This window comes from Oratosquilla oratoria, chromosome 6 (assembly GCF_046742065.1).
Source record: "Oratosquilla oratoria isolate Oo_2021 chromosome 6, ASM4674206v1, whole genome shotgun sequence".
Classification (NCBI taxonomy): domain Eukaryota; kingdom Metazoa; phylum Arthropoda; class Malacostraca; order Stomatopoda; family Squillidae; genus Oratosquilla; species Oratosquilla oratoria.
In genome coordinates, this window is record NC_134782.1 from 23,378,617 (window position 1) to 23,389,462 (window position 10,846).

The following is a 10,846-nucleotide window of genomic DNA, read 5'->3' on the forward strand; positions in this document are numbered from 1 at the left end:
TGTGAGGGGTTCACAGATGTAAATTACAAGCAAGAAGGGGCATCATCAAACTTTGACTGGGACCCACTATTGTAAGATTATGACTAGTGTTGTGATAACTCCCGTCATCTATACTTTACCCACGGGTTGTGCATTTTGTACAAGAGTTCCCCTAAATCTGAATCACTCAAGCTGGTCTAAGCCGATACTGGTGCCCGCAGTTGCAGTCATGCTGGCTTTCGTTTAATAATAAATGGTTCTCAGAAAGAATTTCATTGTGCTCTCTTCTATGTTTAATCTGGTTCTTTTAGAGTAAACAAAGTAAACAAAGGAAAGGAATTGAAAAAAATATTCCACACTATTTAGTAAAAATAATTCCATTGCACCTCAGGCATCAGATTGCCAATGACGACTTTTAACCTCTACCGTAGCTGGTGCAACGCGATTTTATTTGGCCGAGAAAAACCATTTGGGCAGAGAAAAAATTAACATATATTCATTGACCGTTTCATAGCTACCATGGATTAATATTCGTATTCTGATTGTTGCCAGGCGATTTAAATCACCTGAGAGAGACCCCGTGCGCAGCAGGAGGATTAAGTGTACATCATCCAAAATGATTCCATGCACATATGCACACCTGTCAAAAGTTCGAGTAAACATGTGGCAGTTTCGATATTTGTTACCTCAATATGAATGCTATCAACCGTTAATGCGCAGTTTTTATATCACGCATTTGTATATAGATTACTTATACCAATTAATGTTACTAGTTTTTTCCCATGATATTGACAATATATAGAACATTTGCATTGGAGCCGGAACATTTGATATGACATCTAGAGTTCATGTTCTAGTGTTACCATTTCATTACTGAAGAAAATAACACACACTGTGTCATATAAATTTATATGACTCATTCAACTGATTTCCATTTTTTATCACGTGACTGCATTGTTTAGAGATCAAATGCCTTTGAGCGTGCGAACGAATCGAAAAGTATTTGTATGCATAGGGGAGAATTAGGTGATAGTCTTTTGTTTTATGTTTATCAATAGTCGTTTTCTGCAAGTACTTATACCTTGTAGAGGAGTTCTCCGTCAGTAGCTAAACAAACGAACGAGTCGGAGAATTTAGGACACTTTATGAATTAGTAAGCTTTTACAATGTCCGGGTTCGACGATAATCCATTTGCAGACCCATTTGCGGTAAGTAGAGTCTAAGTTTAAGCCGTAACCTCAAGTGGTTTTTGCAAACCATAGGGGAATAGGTGATGGAGGTTGGGAAGGCGAACGGTCCTAGATTGTCATGTCTGGACTGTGGTCCCAGATTGTTTACCGACAGTATGATTTACTTATGCTACACCGACCATGCATTTGAAATATTTCACGTTAAAGAGCCCAGAATGGAGATTGTAATGACAAGTTAATGCCGTATGGTTATGAATGGTGATTACGGTGGCAAAATGAACCCGAAGAACTAGGACCTAGTCACCTAGGTATGGGTTTGGTCATGTGGCAAGATATGGTAAAATAATTCAATGTGATGATAAAAAATTAGGTTGATTTTGATAAAACACGTTTTTAGTATTGAATACAGACATGATTGGTGTAGAACAGAAAAAATATGTTTCAAAATACTACAGATTTGTCATGTTAAAGTAGAGGAATTTTTTGACAACTAAAGTATATATCATGTAATTTTGATGGTATGGAAAGTGTTGTTATATCAGAAATAGGAATTTGAACAAATGAGTGAAACCATGTTGTTAGGGATAAGACTTAGTCTTGACAAATTCTTTTTACTGTTATGGTAAGTATGACCTATTCAACCTCCATTTCATTATTTTCACCATATGGTGATTACAGCGTTTTGGGGAGTCACAGGTATAGTTGTGATACAACAATAGCATCATTTCTATTGTTGAACTGTCTGTATAGTTTAGAATAATGTTGAATTGATTACAGCCAGAATTGCTGACATATATATTGCAGTCAATATTGCTTGCCTGCTCAACTCATCTGGTAAACTACCTGCCCCAAACTATGACAGGGTTTGTTCAGCAGTGACAAATACTGGCAGTCAACTACTATATAGAAGCAGTGTATGAACAGCAAGAATAGTGGGCAGAATAGAGCGCTATATGCTGCTGGTAGTTAGGCCAAGACATGATATTGACTTAAGTCCATCATACATATGCAATCCAAGCGAGTTTGTTTGAGTAGAAAAGACTTAGGTTACAATCTTTTAGTTTTTGAATCTCTAAATATCAGATCACCTTTGTGTCAATTATTGAGGAGTTGGATGACGAACTAGAGAAGTTAAAGCTGTAGGAATCTTAGATATGTTGAATTGTGACTTGTCCATAAGGATGTCTAGAATGCTGTAAGTAAAATTGTCTTCCAGCTTCAAATTAACAGCATTTAGTGAGAATCTTGAACGTGTGATGGGCATTAATGGAATTGTAGTATCAAGATGATGGGCCTTGTAAGATGTAGTATTGGGGAAGGTTGTGATGTACTGATGATATAGGTATAGTCAACGTACATGAACAGGGAGTAACCAAGAGACTAATGAAATCCTTTTTCAAAGGTTTCAATGCTATTGAGAGTTCACACCAGTATCTGGGAGGGAATTCCAAGGGTCTGCTTATCTCACACAGAAATATCTTCCATGGCGTTCTGTGGAAATAAGTCATTTGGTAATCTCGAGCCCATGGCCTAGTAGCTGAAGTTGAGAAGGTGAATATGTCAGATGGGGATATTGCTGAAAGGCCATGGAAAATTAACCAACTTTAACTCTGTCTCAGAAGCCTGTCATGTACCAAATACAAATTGAGGGATTTAACCACTTCCATACGGTGATGCCTACATAGGCGTCTTGAGGAGTAAGTGGGTACGCGATGATGCCGACGTCGGCGTCTTGATTATATTTATTGTAGTCGTACCTACGTAACCTCCATTCTCTCTAAACTGGCTTCATCATATTTTCTATGGTTATCAAAATTCACGGGTGAAAGAGAACGAACGATTTAGCACTGACTTTATTTTTTATAATGCGATTATTATGACGCAACATCGCACGTCGGGCAGCTAATGCTGCCAGATGTGCGATGTGCCCCGGAGTGAAGAGGTTAAGACAATTGTTGTAACTTAATTTTGAGATGTTCTAGTTGTATGTTCTTTTGCATATACCAGAAATAAACAGTATGTCATATTTTCTCTGCTAAAACCATAACTCAATATCCATGTTGGATCAGTATCAGTCATTAATAAACAAAAAATAATTTGGAACTCCTAGCCAATCTTTGGCAATACTGGTCTTACATGTACCATATAGGGCCTTTTCCTCCTTACAAGGGAGTTTGCCAAAGTCAAAAGGCATAATTCCACTCCCACCCATTTCATCTCCACCCACTCCACTTATTCACCACCCCTCCCTCCCTTCCTCCCACTCTCTTGGCTCTTGGATGATGGGTCATCCCTGCATCTTGCCCATTGTCCAAGGTCAGAAGCAATGCAGCAAGACACAGCACATCCACAGTAAGGCTGCTTCATTTAATCCATGACCCTTCCTCTCCATCCCCTCATGCAGAAAGAGAGAAGACTGGGAGAGATCCCATTGGGCTGCATCAAACCAAACCCCATCAGTCGATCTGTTGCCATAATTTTTTTTTTTTTTTTTTTTTTTTTTTTTTTAGGGAGAAACCTGACCATAATCAAGCTTAATGATATAATGGATGGATGTCCTTGTTTGTGTCAAAAAATTAGTGAAACTATTAAAGTATCATGTGACATAGCCACCATAAGGTGAAAATAATTACTTTTAGAATAAATTATTCACCACATCAAAATATGACATAACACTGTATTTAAAATTTGGCCCCAATTAGAATTTAAGAACAGATTGGCTGTTTGTAGCCTCTTATTGAATGAAGTTATTGGTAGATATGGCTAGGCCTCTTATGTTATATTGATAACCAAGCCTTTTGTAAGGTTGTGTTAAAGTTGCTAAATATTAGTTGGGAGTTTCATTGTTTGACTTCTGGCAAAATAAAATAAATACAATAGAAACAACCATACTGACTGATGCTGATCAAATTTGGCATCGAGACATTTTTTAGAGGAAGAAAATGTATGTGGGTACAAGAATGTAAATAAGTGAAGGTTTTAAATTTTGAAACTACTCCATATGAGAATAGCCATAGGGCCCAGTAAGATCCTGAGCTGGATACTTGAAAAATGTAGGAACAATTGAGTGAGAAAATTCAGTCCAATTTTGTGTTCATTAAAATAAGGAATAGCACTACAGTACTTGAAGAGAGCTAACATGATACCAATCCATAAAGGAAGAAATTGAGTTAACACTGAATTATAGACTAGTGTTTCTGATTAGCATGATAATGAAATATGAAAGTTTGTTGAGTTGGTATCTTGAAGCGACGAGCATTTAGCCAGACATTCAGTTCAACTTAAGATCTTGAAGATCATGCTTGTTTATAAAAACTCAACTTTTTACTTAAGAATGACAGATGGAAGTAGGATGGGTCTTGACTATCTATGCCTTGGCTGCCTACCCCCTTTATAAGAGGGAAGAAACCTATTGGTATATAGATAGATATATAAGAGTGATAGATGTGCAACAAGAGAGGGAGGGCTAGGTAGATTGTGTTCTCCCAGATCTAGAGATGGGAGAGAAATCACAATATGAGGACAAATTATTTATTGATTGTAAGTTGTGCTCATTGGGTGTTATTGAGAATGCAAAGAACTGTCAGAGCTGTCAAAGGGCTGATTTTAATTGTTGTATTAGAAGATAATTTTGTTTTGTAATAGATGAATAGGAAATTTAATTGTTTTAAGAAGAGGGAAGAAAGATAATTTGAATTTGATATACATTACTCTGTGCACGATTAAGAACTAGAGTAGTGTATTTCTGTTAAGGAATTAAAAATGTATGGAATGGGTTACAGGAAAATATAGTGATGGCAGGAACCAGTGATGGGTACCTGCTAGTGGGATCCTGTGACTAAAGTGAACTTGTCATAGATAAAGGAGTTCAGGAGCAAGTGTGGAGAGAAAGTAATGAACATAGGAAAACTGAGAAGAAATTAACTAGCTAAGGAAAATGAAAGATGAATGAGGTAGAAGTGGGATTAATAGAAAGGCAGTTACATTGAAGGAGGTGGCTCATAATATATGTGCTTCATGACCATTTGGACAAGGAAGGAGGGAGATTAATTGGTTCTAAAAATAAAAGTTGCTGTTTTGGTAGGTGAATGATGGAAGGCCAAAAGAGAGGAGAAAGTATAGTAAGAGAAGAGCAGAAAACTGAGATTGAAAGAAGAGGTGGAAGTGTAGCAAAACCATTGAATCAAAGGATAGCATGTGATGAATAATTGAATGATTTAGAATATCCTTTTCAAATTGAAGAATAAGTGTAGAACTTTACATTTTACTTCTTTATCTGATTGTTTATGTACAGTATTGTGAGTTAACAATGAAAGAATTTAATGAGGGTGGGCAGGGATGCCATCAGAACTCTCCTCCTGAGGTAATACACTACATTTTTAAATGGGCAGGTTAATTTTAAGAGGTAGGAGGAAAATGATATAGGTCTTAAGTTCATTTTTGTGATTTTGTCTTACCTGTATGATACCCCACCTCTGTGGGCTAGAAGGGTGGAGACTAGAGGATGCTGCAGGTTGGAGGATGAGTCAGTCTTGCTCTCTGGTAGGTCATGCTGGTTGTTGTACAGTGGCTCCCTGGGTGGACAGGTTGGTCATTGTTGACAGGAGGGTGCCATGGTATGTTGAATATTTCAAATGTTATAAGGAGTATCTTAAGTTTTATTGTTCATGTGACATAGCTACCCGGTAGAGTGGTTTGTGTCTTGTAAATACAAAGGATTCTAGTGTGGTAACATTCAGGGTGTAGTACTATGGCAGTCTTAAAGTAAGCTCAATTGTGGACTTGTCCCACACATACTTGACAGTATGCTGGTAGTTAGTGTATAGGTTTTGTGCCAGTATGTATACATGTACGAATATTTGAAATGCAAAAAATATAAGGATATGCACTATTGAGTTACTTTATTGATACTTTGTTATTATTATAAGCTGTTCATTTTTTAGTATCTATTGACTTGTAATATTACAACATGCAGATGTGTAATGATTAGTGAGTCAGGAGGAGGTTAGTAGATTGTCATGTGATCATTGGTAGTCCAACAAAAACAATAATTTAACATGATTCTGGAACTAAAGATGCAGGAATATCAGTGCTGTACTAGTATTTTGGTACTAACAATGCTTGTAAAATGTAGGTAGTTCCTGAGTGCACAAGTTTGTTGATGTAATTTCTTTATAATTTGTGTGTATTGCAGGAGCCGTCCATCCAACAGGCCACACAGAATTCCACAACCAATGCTGGCAGTCTTGATGACTATAATCCCTTTGGCGGGAAACCTGTAAGTGACATCCAGTTGTTAATGTTGTATGTAAATCTTTCAAGGGAATCTTAATTGTGCTGTGGGCACTAAAGGAATTGGCTGGGTTTTCTTTTGCTAAAAAAAAAGTGTCAAATTGTCTTTTATAGCATACATTGGGAATTCTATAGCACTGGTCTTGCTCCCCACTCTAGGGTGCTTAGGGAAAAGGAAGAAGTAAGATTTAGTGTGGTTAAAGAAAGATTTGAGGATGGCGACAGAAAGGAAGAAGAGTAGAAGTTAGAAGTGACTAAGCATTCCTCTTTGATTGGGAGATTAATGTCCAGTCATAAAAGAGATGTGTGTGACTGATCCATGAGGGTGACACTTAAGTCCCTAAACTATGATTGCATAAAAGTTATGGAGTCCGTAGTGATAGCAGAAGTGTAATACACAAATTTTAGTGTAAAATTAATTTTAGAATAGATTAAGGATAGTTAAGTAAAGTATACTTGTTTTGTCTATGGTGTTCTTGTTTATGAAATCATGATAGGACGGAATGATTCCAAACCCTCTCCTATTAACCTTGCATTCTTTTGCTGCATTGCTCAATATATGTACATGTTGAACCAAGGTGACATTACTCAACCCTAGCACAGCACTGCCTTCCCTCAAACCTTTCACTCTCTCCACTTCCTACTTTGACAAAAGCTATACTAATTACATAAGAAAAAATTGACCACCTTAAAGTGCCACATATCCCATAATGCCTTCCTGTCAACCCTGTTATATACCTTATCTTTGAATACCCAAAAGACATCCTCAGATTTAGCCTAAAATTTCTTGCATATCTACCTTACTAGTTGTAAAGCAATGGAAAAAAAAAGTCTAAATTAAATCCATTGAAAATAGAAGAACACTATACTAAAAGGATTATAACTATCTTCATATAATATAAAGCAGGTGTCATGAACTTTGTATTATTTCATTAATTGAATTCTGTCTGGAGGATTATGTAATAACCAGTTATATATATATGCAGTGAAGTTGAACCAAGGGCATGGTTTATTAAATTCCATGCTACAAAGTCCTCTGTAAGTGTCACCATCCTAGCCTCCTGATAGGGGGAGTATGTGAAGTAAAACCAAAATCAGTCGGATGAAATTAATGAGGTATTTTCATGGTGTTACCTGAAATCAAGTAATGTGAGAAGTGTATTCTGATGCAACCAATCAATCAAACCATTGCTCCATGTCTCTAAAATGAAGACATGCAGTAAGACTTTTTTCCACATGTCAAACCTCTATCTCCTTTACTTTGACCATGTATTGAATACTTGCAGTTTGATCTCATTTTGTCAAAAAGAGGTTGCAAATGGGTGGGAGTGGATTTTATGCCTTTGGTTTTTGACTACCTTCCTTGTAAGGGGGAAAAAGCTGTTTGTATATTATGTCAAAAAGATTTACAAATCCTCATGATATTGTGATAATGGTGGAAGGTCATAGAATTAGGCTTATTAGCTCTAAAATTGCCTTCAATTAGATGGATTATGGGCAGCACTGATATAACATGGCAATTGCCTGAATGAGAGGAAATTTCCTTCAGCACAGAAGGGGTTAGCATGGGTTGTAAACCTGCCACAGACAAAGTCCAGTGGTAGACAGAATTAAAAGGAAAAGGTCATCGACATGGGTGGGGTTCATGTGTGTTGGTACCAGATTCAGAATTACTTTCCTTTCTTTTGCAGGCCCCAGTTAATCCTCCCCAGTATGTACAACCCACAGCGCCAGCATCTAATAGTCAACCTGCAGTCATGAACCCTACACCCACAACTGCAGCTCCCCCACCTCCATATACACAAACATCACAGCAGCAAGTTACCAATGCAGAATTTCAGGTGAAGTATCAATTGGGTTGTGTTTTTCTTTTTTTTTCTTGTATAATTTTAAGCATGGAAAAGATTATGGGTGGGTCAGTTCATAGGACTTTCACATCATTAAACAATTTGATTTATGTAAATGGTTAAGGATTTTGTTATGGAGTTTTAATTTCATTGGTATATAGCTAAGATGAGAGGGGAACAAATAGGAGTGGATTTGGGTAGGGATGGGTGCGTGCTTTGGTTGGTTACATCTCTTAAAGGGGGAAGAGTCCCAACATAGAAAGACAATAAACAAAGATAACCTTTATGGACCTCATTACAAAGATATGGAGTAGAGGGAAGTATGTCGAAGGCAGTCAGAAATTTTTACATGAGTAGTAGTTATGTTTGGATGGGGAAGGGAGGGTGACAGGTGTAGATAGAGAGATGATAGCAGGGGGGGTGATGGGCAGAGTGTTTTGGGCAATTGCTGATATAATTTTTGTTCTGTGGTAGAGTTCTGCAAAGTTCAAATGAGCAGATTATGTAGTTAGTAATAGATGTTCTAGTAGTGGTATATAGATTATTTTAGTACTTCAGAATTTACATAAGGACTTCTAGGATACGGGGCTTAAGGTTGCACTCCTCTTCCCACAAGGTTAATGGTAAGGTAGTAGTAGTAGTAGTAGTAGTAGTATTAATGATAGTACTCTACCCTGCCCCTTCATTGTTGACATTTCTTAGGTCTGTGATTCCACTCTGCTATATGTTACATGGTTGTGGATTGTCACACCCTTGAAAATAATATTCCTTGCTATGGTATACTGATTATTCTATATATTTTCATATTCATTTTACTTGCAAGATGACTTAATGTACAAATACTAATGAAAACTTATACCTCTATCCTTTGCGTACAAGGAATTAAAGGTAAGCTTGTACTTCGAATATTTTCAAGTTGTCAATTGCTCAACACCTATGAGTTCTGCTTGCTCACACTCATGCTTATTTAGAAACCAAGAAGAGATATGCTTTATTATATATGTACATAGCTTTCCACAGGTTTTTTATGTTGCTAAGAAAAATGTAAATCATAGAAACTTTAATGTATTTAGAGATGTTGGATACAAGAGTACGGCCAGAGCACTTGAGACTTTTTGTTCATATTTGTTAGGGTCCAAATGAAGAAGCTTCATTACAGTTCATTGCAATGGAAAAATTCTTTCTTCTCTCTCTCTGTCTCCTCTCTCTCTCTCTGTCTCCTCTCTCTCTCTCTGTCTCCTCTCTCTCTCTCTGTCTCCTCTCTCTCTCTCTCTCTCTCTCTCTCTCTCTCTCTCTCTCTCTGTCTCCTCTCTCTCTCTCTCTGTCTCCTCTCTCTCTCTCTCTGTCTCCTCTCTCTCTCTCTCTGTCTCCTCTCTCTCTCTCTCTGTCTCCTCTCTCTCTCTCTGTCTCCTCTCTCTCTCTCTCTGTCTCCTCTCTCTCTCTCTCTCTGTCTCCTCTCTCTCTCTCTCTCTCTGTCTCCTCTCTCTCTCTCTCTCTGTCTCCTCTCTCTCTCTCCTCTCTCTCTCTCTCTCTCTCTCTCTCTCTCTCTCTCTCTCTCTCTCTCTGTCTCTCTCTCTCTCTCTCTCTCTCTCTCTCTTTCTCTCTCTCTCTTTGTCTCTGTCTCTCCCTCCCGCTTTCTCCTCTCTCTGTCTCCTCTCTCTCTCTCTCTCTCTCTCTCTCTCTGTCTCCTCTCTCTCTCTCTCTCCTCTCTCTGTCTCCTCTCTCTCTCTCTCTGTCTCTCTCTCTCTTCTGTCTCTCTCTTCTCTCTCTCTCTCTCTCTCTCTCTCTCTCTCTCTCTCTCTCTCTCTCTCTCTCTCTCTCTCTCTCTCTCTCTCTCTCTCTCTCCTCTCTCTCTCTCTCTCTCCTCTCTCTCTCTCCTCTCTCTCTCTCTCTCCTCTCTCTCTCTCTCTCTCTCTCTCTCCTCTCTCTCTCTCTCCTCCCTCTCTCTCTCTCTCTCCTCCCTCTCTCTTTCCTCCCCCCTCTCTCTTTCTCCTCCCTCTCTCTCTCTCTCTCTCTCTCTCTCTCTCTCTCTCTCTCTCTCTCTCTCTCTCTCTCTCTCTCTCTCTCTCTCTCTCTCTCTCTCTCTCTCTCTCTCTCTCTCTCTCTCTCTCTCTCTCTCTCCTCCCTCTCTCTCTCTCTCTCTCTCTCTCTCTCTCTCTCTCCTCCCTCTCTCTCTCTCTCTCTCCTCCCTCTCTCTCTCTCTCTCATACAATTTGTAGATTGCAATTGGTTATTTTTATTATGTAGCTGGGTTGAAGACAGTTCATTTGGATTATTGGCAAATGTTTCTAATGGTAATTTTTTTTTCCATTATTATTATTATCATTATTTTTTGTGGTGTTTCTGCAAGATTGACAGCAGAGCTGCCCATTTCCAAAACCCATCAACCCCCTCATTTCCAGCAAGATATGAAGCTCTGAGGGCCTAACCCATGGTCTGTGGACTGGGCAGCCCACGATCTTTCCTCAGCAGTCTGAACTGTATTTCTTACACCTTTTTACACACAGAGAGCATTCACACCAGTGAAGGGTCCCCTTC

General features: G+C 38.4%; 1 protein-coding gene across 4 annotated transcripts in view; it reads left to right on the forward strand.

The window, feature by feature from the left end:
- Positions 1-1,012: 1,012 nt before the first annotated feature.
- Positions 1,013-10,846, forward strand: part of Scamp (secretory carrier membrane protein) — a 49,762-nt gene continuing 39,928 nt past the window's right edge. For 2 of the 4 annotated variants that reach the window (XM_076186574.1, XM_076186575.1), the window contains exons 1-3: positions 1,013-1,187; positions 6,364-6,447; positions 8,153-8,302. In XM_076186574.1, coding sequence (XP_076042689.1) covers positions 1,146-1,187; positions 6,364-6,447; positions 8,153-8,302 — 276 coding nt within the window. In that variant the 5' untranslated portion in view covers positions 1,013-1,145. Of the gene's footprint in view, positions 1,188-1,421; positions 1,478-6,363; positions 6,448-8,152; positions 8,303-10,846 lie in introns of those variants that run through there. The other 2 variants (XM_076186576.1, XM_076186577.1) reach the window with 2 other exon arrangements.